At 39.5% G+C, this 13,976-nt stretch overlaps 1 protein-coding gene across 3 annotated transcripts in view; it reads left to right on the top strand.

Moving 5' to 3' along the window:
* Positions 1–13,976, top strand: part of atg4b (autophagy related 4B cysteine peptidase) — a 30,584-nt gene that overhangs the window by 8,083 nt on the left and 8,525 nt on the right. For all 3 annotated transcript variants that reach the window (XM_062976516.1, XM_003218350.4, XM_062976517.1), the window contains exons 2-9: positions 2,199–2,297; positions 2,504–2,575; positions 4,870–4,968; positions 5,673–5,774; positions 6,490–6,562; positions 8,323–8,402; positions 9,366–9,562; positions 10,517–10,595. In XM_062976516.1, coding sequence (XP_062832586.1) covers positions 4,908–4,968; positions 5,673–5,774; positions 6,490–6,562; positions 8,323–8,402; positions 9,366–9,562; positions 10,517–10,595 — 592 coding nt within the window. In that variant the 5' untranslated portion in view covers positions 2,199–2,297; positions 2,504–2,575; positions 4,870–4,907. The remainder of the gene's footprint in view (positions 1–2,198; positions 2,298–2,503; positions 2,576–4,869; positions 4,969–5,672; positions 5,775–6,489; positions 6,563–8,322; positions 8,403–9,365; positions 9,563–10,516; positions 10,596–13,976) is intronic.

Below are 13,976 nucleotides of genomic sequence, written 5' to 3'. Positions count from 1 at the left end.
TAAAAGCAGTTTTCATTTTGAGATAAGGAAGCTTTCCTTGCTGCTTGAATCCCCAAAAAGACAGGGGAGATAGAGATATGGAAGAGTTCAATATTGCATATTTACTTCTACTTTCTAAATTCATGGAAAGTTTTGATTTTCAGCCTTTTTGTCATCCTGTCTACTATTAACTCGAGTCTATAATGTGAACTCCAGTTCCAATCTTACAACAGGAGCCCCTGTCCTATTTTCCCTGCTGTCTAAATTTCTCCAGTTATTTCCATCACTCCCAGCATTTTTATCCTGCTCTCCTTTGAATAAATAAACAAACAAAAATACAGGGTTGACCTTGGTGTGACCCACTGGTTGAACACCAGTAGATTCCCCTTGAAAGCATACAGTGAAAAACCATGGTCTGGATACAAACAGAAAGTGGCTGGAGTCCAGCGGGGTGCTTAATTTGGCAGGCAGTGAACCGAAGATCCAGCACAATTTAGAGCAATCTGTTTGATGTTGTTTAGCAGTTTGTGGCTGACCTTAAGGACTGAATAGAACCAGAAGCTCCGTGGAGGCCTTTTATTTGTATGCTACTTGTTGGCAGCTTTCCATCACCCTTAAAGCTAGTTAAACTGGGCAGTATGTGTAGGTCTTGTGCCTCCCTTGTGCCTCTTTGTGAGTTGGTCCCTATGGAATATTGCTAAGAACATCTGCTCCTTGAACAAAATGTTGCTTTCAGCAGCTGTTCATATTGGTGCCATGTGCTTTGAGTAAAAGGTAATCAAACCCTCTAATCCACTTTATAACAGAGGGACCAGAAATTAAATGCTGAATGGAATAGTAACACAGTAAAACCATTGTGTTCAATACATATTCATAGAATCATAAAGGTGAGTTGTAAGGGGCTTCATGGGTCATCAAGTCCAACCATCTGCCCAGTGCAGGATCTCAAACTAAACTAGCCTCTGCAGGTAGCTGTCCAACCTCCTTTTGAAGGTTTCCAGAGAAGAATCCACCATCTCTTGAAGGGTCCATTGTTAAACTACTCTTACTTTAAAGAAGTTTCTCTTAATGTCCAGCCTAATCTACTCTCCTGTAACTTCAGACCATTACACCTGGTCCTACTCTCTGGGGCAACATACTTGTCCCCTTTTCTCTGTGACAGCCCTTGAGATATTTAAAAACTATAATCATGTCTCCTTTTCACCAAGCTGAACATGCCCATATCCATCAACATTTCCTTAATATGTTTTGTTCTCTGTAACTCTTGTCATCCTTGTTGCTGTTCTTCAAATCTTCTCCAACTTGTCTATATCTTTCTTAAAATGAAGTGTCCAGAGCTGAACACAGCCAAAATAATGCATCTTTTTCAAAAAAAAAAAGTTGTTTTGTTGTTAAGTGCTTGTGTAAGAGGTTATTTGCTGAATGTGTAGGGGCCACATCCTTGAGACCTTATGTCCCATCTAAAAAAAAACACCTTCACAAATGTGTAAAGAAGACCGCATCTTCCTCTATGAACCTGCATGAACCTTGAATCAACAGGAAAGGGTCTTCTCTCGGTCCCACTACCCTCCCAAGTAAGATTGGTGGGAACGTGAGAGAGGGCCTTCTATGTGGTAGCTCCGTGGCTCTGGAACTCCTTTCTGAAAGACATCAGAATGGCCCTCTCCCTACAAACTTTCATGAATCAGATAAAAACCTTTCTCTGGTATCAGGCCTTTAATGAAGATTAATACAAGAGCGATAGGTGCCATAGTAACATCTGGGGCTGAACTTTTCTGTGCAATACCTTATGGACATGTGGTAATGGAAAGATAATGGCTTTGGTTTATGTTTATTTAGTTTTTAACTACACCTAAAGTGCTGATTGTATTTTTATCTGTAATGTGTTTTATTAAGGTTTAATTGTCTTATTATGTTTTAATTGTTATTATTGACTATGTCTATTTCCTTTTTATCCTAATGTACCTGTATGTTATATATATTATTTTAATTCTCTGAGGTCCCTTCTACACTGCTATATAAAATCCAGTTTTTCTGCTTTAAACTGGATTATATAGCAGTGTAGACTCATATAATCATGTGGATTATCTGCTTTGATAATCTAGATTATATGACAGTGCGAAAGAGGCCTAATTTAAATGTCCTTGCTTCATTTATGTGTGAACAGAAGAAATGCTAATGAGTGTCTGACTACGTTTTGTGTATTGTGTTTTGAACAGCTACTCTCACATATGATACACTCAGGTTTGAGTATGAAGACTTTCCAGAGACCAAAGAGCCAGTTTGGATCTTGGGGAGAAAATACAGTGTATTAACAGGTATTGATTTTGCAAGTATTTGAAATATTTTGAAGTGCTCTAAATAATTCATTTTGCCACCTGGAACACTGTTGTCTGGTACTTTATGTTTAGTAGACTTTAACACAGGATAGGTAAATGTCGAAGAGAAGCTGAAATGTTAAAAAAGCATTATCCCTCACTCGTGCCATCATGGTTTTGGTGACATGTTATTTTCAATCTTTTAGAAAAAGAAGAGATTTTGTTGGATGTGACTTCTCGCCTCTGGTTCACATACAGAAAAAACTTTCCAGCGATTGGTAAGGAGCAATCTCTGTGTCCCTAGTCAACAGAATTTCATAGGAATGGTTTAATAAGGCTATTTGGAGTATGGAGCAGAAAATGTTTCTAAGATTAGCTGTTTAGATTCAGGAACATATGTTTACATTTGTTTCCAGTCTCTGAAACATTACATTTTTAGCATTTATTGAAAAGACAGAAATGTGTTCATATTTTGAAAGTAGTAAACAGTGGAAAGTACATAAATGTCAGAATACAAAAGCCAAGATCCCACATCAGCATAATTGCACTGGAGGCCCTTCTCCATAGCCCTATATCCCAGAATATCAGGGCAGAAAACCCCACAATGTCTGTTTTGAGTCAGATAATGTGGAATTTTCTGCCTTGATATTCTGGGATATAGGGCTGTGTGGAAGGGCCCTTGATGATGCCATTCCCTAAAAGCCTGACTTTTCAGGTGGCAGCATCCCAACTGAAGGATGTCTAAGACACTGAAGATCGGGATTCTGGGAAATGATATCTGCAGCCCCTTCTGTGTTTCAGGCCTTGTTGAGAGCAGGCAGCCTCCGAGACATTATTAGGATCTTGCCACAACTGCTTGCCTTAATGCATCCTGTGATTTGGAGATCACTGGAGAAATTATTTCCCAGCAGTCTGACCTATGTTGTCGTGTTGTGTTTTATCCGCTTGCTGCAACGAACTGCCCGTCAATGAAACCCTTACCACTTGAAAGGATGGGGCATAGAATTTCAAGTGATTATTGCTAAATGCACACAAATAGCCCTAACCCCAGGCATTTGCAAGATGACAACTCCACAACATAAGACCTAATGAAATATTTTCAATTTGCAGAGTTATTTATTAGATTTATTTCTAGCTCAAAATGGTTAGTCAAGCTTGATAATTCATTAAACCATTTACAACTTCTTGTACCCATTGTCATTGTGAAATGTACTGCATTGAAATTGGGTCCATCATCTTGAAACACCTTGTATATATTTTGTGCATCGTGTTAGTTATAAATGTGAATCCCCAGTATACGAAATAGTAAGTTGACTTTGCACTCCTGTAACTACCAAAGAGAGGGTGTGAACCAAATAATACTTGGAGGATCTGTTGGTAGTATCTTTGTTTCTCTTATTCGTTGTGTTTGTATATATAAGTTAAAATAGGATTGTCCAAACATAAGAAAATTCACAGTCCCTCAGGTAAAAACTATACTGGAATCTGTCTTTTTCATTAGTACAACTGTTCAATTTCCAAATAGCCATGTAAGTCAAAGTGATTGTGCTTTTTGTGTGTCAGGAGTGACTTGAGAAACAGCAAATCGCTTCTGGTGTGAGAGAATTGCAACTGCAAGGACGTTACCCAGGGGACACCCGGATGTTTTTGATGTTTTACTGTCCTGTGGGAGGCTTTTCTCATGTCCCCACATGGGGAGCTAGAGCTGACAGAGGAGGGCTCACTCCGTTGTCCCCAGATTTGAACTGCCAACCTGTTGGTCAGCAGTCCTGCCAGCACAAGGGTTTAACCCATTGTGCCACTGGTGGTTCCTTCGGTGATCATGCTGATAACAAAGTATTTTCTAGAAAGTGAAATCCCCCTGTTTACATGTTGTAAATATGGAACTTGTTTAAGAATTCAAAAACAAAAGTAAACATCCATATGTTCTTTTACTAAGTTAAGACTCTAAATGTTCAAATTGTACATTTAATATCCAAAATTTGTTGTTGTCTTATAGCTCAAGATTGTATGGTTTGGTTGTAAATTGTGTAAGCTTAAATATCTGGAAATAGCATTTTAGGTTTTTTGTTGTGGTCCCTGAATTAATTTTGAACATGTATAGTTATTTTACCAGTGTGCTTGGCTGTGTTCATTACAAATATTATGTAAATATATTTATGTACATTAGAGGTGGGAAAAAATGCATGCCTCCAGAGGATATTTCACTGGCACTTCCATCAACCATAGCAACACAGCTTATGGCAAGGAATCCTGGATGTTGCAGTTCAGCATCATCTTCAAGGCTACACTTTGCTTACATCTGATGTTTAATTTAATTCCCCATTCCTTTTATTTTTTCCTTCTGAAAAATATATAAGCCTGGCTCAGTGTGATGAAAATATAATCCTGTATGTGTTTATGTGGGATCAAGTGTTTAATATGGCTTAATCCTAGATAAATTTGAATATGATTGTGACTCTTTCTTGGCTTTTTCACCATCCTAGTCAAGATATAACACAGTATTATTTTTGCCTTAAAGTTTGACACAATGTTAAATGGTTGGCTTCCTCTGTTTTCATTATGTCTACAGGGGGAACAGGCCCTACCTCTGACACTGGTTGGGGCTGCATGTTAAGGTGTGGCCAGATGATCTTTGCTCAGGCCTTGATCTGCAGACACTTAGGCAGAGGTACGTCAAATGTCTGTCATAATAATGGTGAAAGAGCATGATGCACTTGTTTGTTTAGACAGTATGAGGTCTGTCAAAATATTTTCGTTGTGAAGAACTGCATGATTAAGTTACCCCAGCGGAAAATACTCCAGTTGTGATTATGATGATTATCATTTATTGATATGGTGCTTCACTGTACATGGTGCATTACAAGTAAAAGAAACAGTCCCTGCCTTTGGGCTTACAATCTATCTAAGAAATCTATAAAAGGAAAAGGGGGTGGCAGTGTGAGAAGAGATTAATTCAAGCAGATTCTACCTCTTCTTCTCTGAGGACACAGCAGTGACAGTTGAGATGGAAGGAGGACAGTAGAAATTTAATTGGAAATTGCAGTGGGAATGGAAAATGATACATGAGAGCAGGGCAAGAAGGCACTTAGTTGATGTGTCTTTAAAAGATTTAAGGTGTTTTTCATGACTTAAACTTCATTGGAAGAAAATAGATCTGGAAAATATAACTTCTTTTCTGGTGAATTAGTCTTCATTAGTAGTTTGGGGTTGTATTCAATTGCCCTTTTCCTTTGTATATTTAGATACCAAATCATAATTTTTAAGCCAATGGATTTTGTAGTCTTCTGCTAATTATCTGTGAACACTCAGAGGAAAAGAAATAATATGTTGAGTTGGGAATATTGATAGAAAGCATTTCCTTTGGTGTCCTAGACTGGAGGTGGTCAAAAGGGAAGAAACAGACAGACAGCTATTACAATGTCCTTAATGCCTTCATTGACAAAAAAGACAGCTATTACTCAATTCACCAAATAGGTAAGATTTTTGCTTGCATTGTGTTCTTTCAAGTGTTCCACCTTCATATTCCTTTAATATTGTAGTCAATATCAGAATGTAGTCTTCTGATTTTATTTTTCAAACAGACCACTGTTTCAACATGAAAAAATATGGACTGTATTTGGATACTAATTCTTTCTTCTGAGCATCTGATACTGTCTAGTTTCAATTGAGTAGCTTCCCCAGCTAGCCCAGTACTTTTCTTCTCCAGCATTTCTTCCCAAGACTTTCCTCTTACCCAGAAGACATTTTTTTAGTGACAAGTATGTGTTCCTTATGTGCATCTTGCAAAGTCGGTTCTCATCTTACATCTTACATCAATAGAATGTTTTTATTAAAACATCAAAGAATGATGACAGATTCACATGGCAACTCACATGGCTTGTGCTTCACTTGATAAAATCACATCTCCCTTACAGAGTACAACATTTTCCCCACATTTTTTCATATATGTTCTTCAATATATGCAAAATGGGTTTTTTTGGACAAAATTGTTAACATTTATTTCTCCAAACCTTTCTAATGTGCTTTCTTTCACAAGCAAAGAGGTGCTTGGTTTCTGAAATATGTTATAATTATTTTAATGAGTCTTTGCAGAATTATAGGAAACCTCACGTTTTACTACTTTGGTTAAGAATCTTTAATGGATGGAATAATTCTTGGGTGATATTATGGAACAATTTGCTTTTTGCAGCCCAGATGGGAGTTGGAGAGGGGAAATCCATAGGCCAGTGGTATGGACCAAATACAGTTGCACAAGTACTCAGGTAAATGCACAGTGGTTCCATATATCATGGACATGTTTACTCCACAGAATTATTATAAACTATCTGTGCTGATTTCCACAGTTCGGTGACTATTCCAAGCAAATCAGATTGATTAGTGCTGCTTTTTCTGAATAATAATCACCTTAGCATAGTGGTTCTCAACCAGTGGGTCCCCAGGTATTTTGGCTTACAATTCCCAGAAATCCCAGCCAGTTTACCAGCTTGTTAGGATTTCTGGGAGTTGAAGCCTAAAACACCTTGGAGACCCACAGGTTGAGAACTACTGCCTTAACAAGTCAAAGGGCATTTCAGCTGTTCCTATCAAGTTAAGCCTTGAGAACGTCATTTCCTTTAGTTGGGTCTTTCATTCTTGTGCCTTGTACTGTAGGGATGTCAGATGAATCCAGGCCTGTATAATCTACATGTCTGTTTTGTGTCAGAGAAATTAAAATCAAACTTGTACAATCTGTCTAAGTCCTTAGTTATTTTCAATATTTTTATAACATAGTGACAAATTCTCTCTGTGGCTCACAAATTAAAATTAGAACCATAATATCTTTTTAAGAGACTTGTTTGCTTTTTCAGTAACTATTTCTATAAAGTCTTTAGCCCCATGAATTTCCTGTAATTAAGTTCAAATACAATTAATTGAAATATTTGCACTTTCTTTTTCAAATATAGGAAGACGAAAGACCCATTTAGTATAAGATTGTTTTCCAATAATGGCTGGCAAAATATATATAGAAACATGCTCCCTGCCATTTGTGTCTTTTGTGGTTAAAATGTCATATTCCTACCATATTCCTTTTAAAGGTGCAGAAGCAGGCCTTATAGATAATAATGCTAATTATTAAAATCCAAAACAGAACAAAACCAGCTGTAGAAAATAACATAAATGCACTAAACTTAAGTATGGTCCCTAAGTTCACATTCAGTAATCAGGCCTGTACCAATAGGTGCTAACAATTGGATTTAATCCTTAAATAGTAAAGAAAAATGCCATGAAATTTACAACCTGAGTATTATCTTCAGCATAGTTATAGGATAGAGCCTATATCACAATGTAATTGATACATCATTATATTCAAGAATTAGAGAGATTCTAGTTAACTGATTAAAACACATTTCCCAAACTGGCCCTACTGCATACAGTCTGTTTTATTTTTGGTCAGCATCTGCCTCTCAATGAAAGGGATGTTCTAGTAAAAGGGATAAATGAAGCTGAGGCCCATATTTGTGTTGAGGAGGAAGCTTTGAACACTGTGTAGACATTTTTCTTTCCTGACTGGGAGACGAACAGACCATTGCTGACATCAGGCTCTTAAGTGGGTTTTTTTATTGTATAGTTATATAATAATATGTTAGGAACATTTTCTCTGTATTATGCTCAAATATCAACTCATGAAAATAATGTGAAAACTAAGCCTTCAAGTGCTTCAGTTGTATCTAAACAGCTACGTTCTTACCTGTGCAGACCTGGAGACCTCATACAAATTTTAAATCTGTGATGTAGTACTCTGGTTTTTTTTCTTCTTCAAATTTTGACAACATTTATTTACAAACACAGAAAAAAGGAATCTAGCTCATGTCATCATGTCTAATGCTACCTCTGAATTAGATGATAGTAAGTTGGTTCTTTTGGCGTTTTCATCACTTCACAATTGTACCTTTGAGTAATGGCAGCTGGATGTCTCACTCAATCTCACACTGTTTTTTAAAACATATTTGCCACTAATGCTTCTTCTTCCTTTGTTTCCTAGAAAACTTGCCAGTTTTGATACATGGAGCTCCTTGGCAGTGCACATAGCCATGGACAATACTGTTGTGATGGAGGAAATAAGTGAGTGTCTATTATACTGTGGGAATGTGCTTCATGGAAAACCTCTTTACTGAACAAGTAATTTAGAAAACATATGAATGCAGTTAACTTGTAAATCTCAGGTTGTAAGGTGCTGTTTACCCTGGACTCTGAACTAGAGAACTCTTAGGCAAAGATACTTCCTTCACTGGGTCATTATGGTTAGAGGTAGGTGACTAAAACAGAATATGCACAAAGGAATGCTGTTTGTTTGGAGAAGAGTTTTAAATGTAAGATTTCCAAATCCAGCACGGTGTTTTTAGTATATGTGAAAAAGGGAATGCAGTTATTTCTTCATCTTTGCAACTTCATGGTGGTAAAGGCAACAAGCTCATGCTAACCTGGAAAATCCTACCTCTAGACTTTCAAACATTAGCATCTTTCACAACAATAACATACATTTCTGGATAGTTAATTAATTATGTGAGCCTTACATGACCAAGTTATTTAATTTTTGACATGCAGAAGGCGTATTTTGATTAAAAAGTGAACTTCTCTTCCTTTGCACTGTATGAACCTGTTCCTATTCTTTTCATGTTATTTCTACTTCTGGTACCAAAGAAGTAGTGAAGGAGAGGAATACATCTACTTTGTTCACTGACCATTAACATTTTGGCTTTTTGAAGTCTCTATAAAGCAGGCATGGTCAAACCTCCACCTTCTAAGTGTTTTGTACTTCAGCTCCTACAATTTCTAACACTGCTGTTAGGAATTGTAGGAGCTGAAGTCCAAAACACCTGGAGGCCCGGAGTTTGCCCATCCCTGCTATAAAGAATGTTGGGAAATGGTCGAAGTGTGAACAAGTTGGGGAATATGTATAAGGGGGATATAGGCTCTTCATGGGCAGTTTCTATTTCCAGCACTCTGGGAGCTGTGCAGCCAAGTGAGAGTTTGGGTGAAATTGTTGTGTTGAGGCTTTTATGCGTCTGTCTTTTCTCTGGATAGGGAGGTTGTGCAAACCCAGCTGTCCATGTCCCGGAGCTTCAGCATTTCCTGCTGCAGAACCAGACTTCCTTTCCAATGGGTATCCAGAAGGAGCAGAATGTACAGACAGGCTATTGCTCTGGAAACCTCTAGTGTTGCTGATACCACTTCGCCTTGGGCTCACAGATATCAACGAAGCCTATATTGAAACACTGAAGGTAGGAAGTGATCGTTTGAATTAAATATGCAGTCAAAGCAGTCTGGAAGAGCTTTTCAACAGAGCTGTTCATTAGTGGAACACCCTACCTTGGAGTGTGGTGGAAGCTCCTTCTTTAGAGTCTTTTAAACAGAGGCTGGGTGGCTTTGATGTGCTTTTCCTGCATGCCAGATGGAGTTGGACTGGATGGCCTGTGCGGTCTCTTCCAATTCTATGATTCTAGTACTCTATATGTGCAGTATTAATAAATTTCCTTACTAAATCTAGTTCATTGTTAGCTAGGCCATTGTATTTTCAATACCTATTTACTTAAAGATGCATTCTAAGTCTAAATATTAAGGCCACATGTATCTGAAATGCATAGATCACATCGGCCACTTTAACTGAATTATTAACGTTCATCACATATGGAGGGACTGTGTGTGTGATCCCAGCATGGATTTTGTATAATGAATAGTCTGATGCATGAAGGGAATTCTTAAGACTAGCTGTGGCCTTCTGTGTTTATCATGTATTTGATTATATTGAATTGCATTAAGCATAATTAATATTCAGGTATTTGCTGTTCCCTTTTGCAATCCTGGTGCTATTTTACAAACCCTATAAAACGATCAAGGCTACATATTTCATCTGATAGTTATGTCCTTTGAAGACACTAGGACTTAATTTTGAATAAATATCCCTGGAGACTGTTGTTGTTGTCAATATTTGCCAGTTACCTCTCCTCAGAGTTAGTGGGCACTTTGAAATCTTTCTTACTTCCTGTTAACATTGTGCACTGCTCTCCTCTTATGACAGGGCTTTTATCCTAAAAATAGGGGCTGTAGCTATTCTTGGATATGCAGCACACTGGAATGTAGCCACATTTGCCTAACAATATGTTGTTTTTTAATTGAATTGATGTTCCATTTTGTGCCAGTTGCTATGTGACACATTGGTGTCTATTGTTTTTCAGCATTGTTTTATGATGCCTCAGTCTTTAGGAGTCATTGGAGGAAAACCTAACAGTGCTCATTATTTCATTGGATATGTAGGTGAGTAACAGTCATCCCCAGCAAATATACCAGGCATGGGCAAACTTCAGCCCTTCAGGTGTTTTGGACCTCAACTCCCACAATTCCTAACAGCTGGTAGGCCATAAGGAATTGTGGGAGTTGAGGTCCAAAACACCTGGAGGGCCAAAATTATTCAGTCTAATCCAAGATGCCTGAGATAAACACTAAATGCCATCCATGATGTGCGAGTGTTAGCATCGTAAACAGCCTTCTCTGATCTGACCCTCTTCAGGTGTTTTGGACTTCACTTCTCATAATTACTGACAATTAATCATGTTAACTGGGACTTCAATGTGTTATAGCAATGTGTGATAGCTACTGGTACCATAGTTACCTTCAATTACTTAAGATTTTGTGTAATGATGATGTAAGGAACGTACATTTACAAAGTAAGTCAATGAAGAGGAAGAAAGCTGCTTTATTAGTGTAACAAGTTATGGCAAGGGATGGACTGGATGGTCCTTGTGATAACTCTATGATTTTACTTTTAACAGTTACCTTTGAAAGGTATTTTGAGAGTATTTTTTAAAAAAATTATGCCATTCTCCTATGAACAAGTTTTTTTTCCTGCAGAAAGAGAAAATGAAAATATTGAACAAGAAATGTAACAAGTTCTTTTTTTCACTACTGCAATGTGAGCCCCCAGTGGCACAATGGGTTAAACCCTTGTTCCCTCTCATTGCTCTCTTTTTTTCCAAGATGATGGAAACCAGTTCTCCTAAGTTCTTCCTCATCTGAAATTTTGCCATATTCTACTTTAAGATGTATGTTTCAAAACAAATAGTAAATGTTTCTTTTATATACTTGAATATTAGATGCTTGCCTTGTCTTATTTGTCTCAGAGGGATATGCAAGACATTTAGTGCAGCAAAACCTCTTAAAGGAGAGAACCTCTTCACTAAATAAAACACACACAAGGTATTATTATATCCAAGCATCAAAGCATTAATAATACTGGAAAACATATTTTGTTGCCTCAAATCGTAGCCCTATGTCACGACCCAGGCTGCAGAGCACCAATAACCATACACAGAGGCCAGAATCTATCTAATATCTTTATTAAGGAAATATGTAAAGTCAATAAAAATAAGTATAGAATATAGTTCAGAAGAAGACCTTTCAAGAAAGGTCAATTATAGTCCAGGAAAACAATGTCCAATATAAAATATTAAGGTCCAAAGTTGTAATCCAATAACCGAAACACTCACTTTGCCAAGCAAAGTGAGGGGAGATGACAAGGTTCTTAGTCCAATGAACTTGATGCAAGGCTAGGAAGTAAACTTGATTCTTGAAACACAAGGCTTGATACAAGGCAACAAGGAACGAGGAACAGGGACAAAATCCGTGGTAAATACTTGGCAAGGTCCTGGAAAGCAAGGCTGAGTCCTAGGAAGCAAGGCAAGGTCCGTGGAGCAAAACAAGGCTGGAAACGGGAACGAAGGCTTGGAAGCGGGAACGGAGGCTTGGAAGCGGGAACGGAGGCTTGGAAGCGGGAGTAGCGCTGTCCACACACAACCTACTCCAGTAGCTGACGAATTGACTCCGCAAGATTCCTACAGGGCAAAGAACCTAAATAGGGTCTCGTTTTCCCACCAAAGAACACTTCTCTGGGGAACCAGAAACGAAAGTCAATCTCTGTGTCCAGATGCATGACTCCCTAAAGTTTCTCATGGAAGCAGGCTTAATCAGCTGAATGCCTGGCTGCGATTCTCAGGCTTCTGCGATTAGCCTGTTGAACTCCTTTTTGTTGTTGATAATAATTACGGCGAGAAAATGGGGGAGATTTTGACTCAGGGCTTGTTTGGCAGATTTCTGGAAGACAAACCTCCTGCAGGTGCAAAGGCTCCAATTCTGGCTGGGAAAGTTCCAATTCTGGCTGAAACGGTGGAAAACCCAAGTTTTCCTCTTCATCTGTCACAACAGCGCTAGGAACGGGACTACATGGCCCATGAGTCATCACACTATCCCCCTCCTCAAGCCCCCTCTCAAAATAGGGCTCTCTCCCCGAGGCGCGAGGCCGCGGCTTGGTGGGGTAGGTCTGATGGAAGCGGCGGGTTAAATCGGGGGCATGGACTGTGGAAGCGTCTTCCCAAGAGCGTTCTTCGGGGCCAAAACCCACCCAGTCAATGAGATATTGAAGGCGGCGGCGGTGAAAGCGAGAATCCAAAATGTCCTGAACCTCGAATTCCTCCTCCCCATCCACCAAAACAGGAGTGGGGGCCGGCCGGTCTACATCAGGGCGCACACCATCCGCCGGAAGGAGCAGGGAGCGATGAAACACTGGATGAATGCGCATAGAGCGCGGAAGTTGGAGTTTGAAAGTCACGGGGTTTAGTTGTGCCACCACTGGATAGGGACCAATGAAACGGGCATCTAGCTTCCGGCAGGGACGGTGGGAGGGCAAGAAACGAGTGACAGAAGGAAAGAAACGTGGATGGAAGCCGTAGTTTGCAAAGAACGGGGTTTCTTTAGTTGAAGCCTGGACACCATTGTTGTAGGCAAACTCCGACAGCGGCAACAGGGAAGCCCAATTGTCCTGATGATAGTTTACATAACAGCGAAGGTATTGTTCCAAAGTGGCATTGGTGCGCTCAGTTTGCCCATCCGTTTGGGGATGGTGAGCCGAAGATAAACGAGAGTCTATGCCCAATAGTTTTTGTAGTGCTTTCCAGAAACGAGAGGTGAATTGAGACCCACGGTCTGTGACCAAACTCTTGGGCAATCCATGTAATCTGAAAACATGCTGAAGGAATAAATCTGCAGTCTCTTTGGCCGTGGGGAGGCCATTGCAGGGAATGAAATGGGCTAATTTGGTAAAAAGGTCCACCACCACTAGGATCGTGGTGAATCCAAAGGAAGGTGGTAGGTCGGTGATAAAATCCGCAGAAATTATTTCCCATGGACGGGCTGGTGTAGGAAGGGGATGCAATAGCCCTGAGGGCTTCTCCCTTCTTGTCTTGGAACGCTGGCATACTGGGCAGGTATTGACATTTTTTTCCACATCCTTGCGGATCTTGGGCCACCAGAAATCTCTTAGGATCAAATGCATGGTTTTAAATAGTCCGAAATGCCCTGCTGGCTTGCAGTCATGACTCAGACGAAGTGTCTTTTCCCTGCCCGGTCCTGGAGGGATGTAGACACGATTTCTATAGCAAAGTAACCCATCCTTAAGCGAGAAGGGAAAATGTAGTCCTTGGCGAAGTTGGTCCTGAGCCCAGGCATCTGCTTGTTGACTGGCCCTGATTTCCTGAGCACAAAGGGGCCCTGGAGTATAGGGAGTTGATTCAATTAGAGTGGATTTGGTGTTTCCCACTGTGAGCGTGGCAAAGTTCTCGGGCTGCAGCAGTTGGGACTCAAAGG

This window comes from Anolis carolinensis, chromosome 3 (assembly GCF_035594765.1).
Source record: "Anolis carolinensis isolate JA03-04 chromosome 3, rAnoCar3.1.pri, whole genome shotgun sequence".
NCBI classification, from domain to species: Eukaryota; Metazoa; Chordata; class Lepidosauria; order Squamata; family Dactyloidae; genus Anolis; species Anolis carolinensis.
The sequence above is the reverse complement of the archived record's forward strand: the minus strand, read 5'-3'. Positions and strand labels throughout refer to the sequence as shown.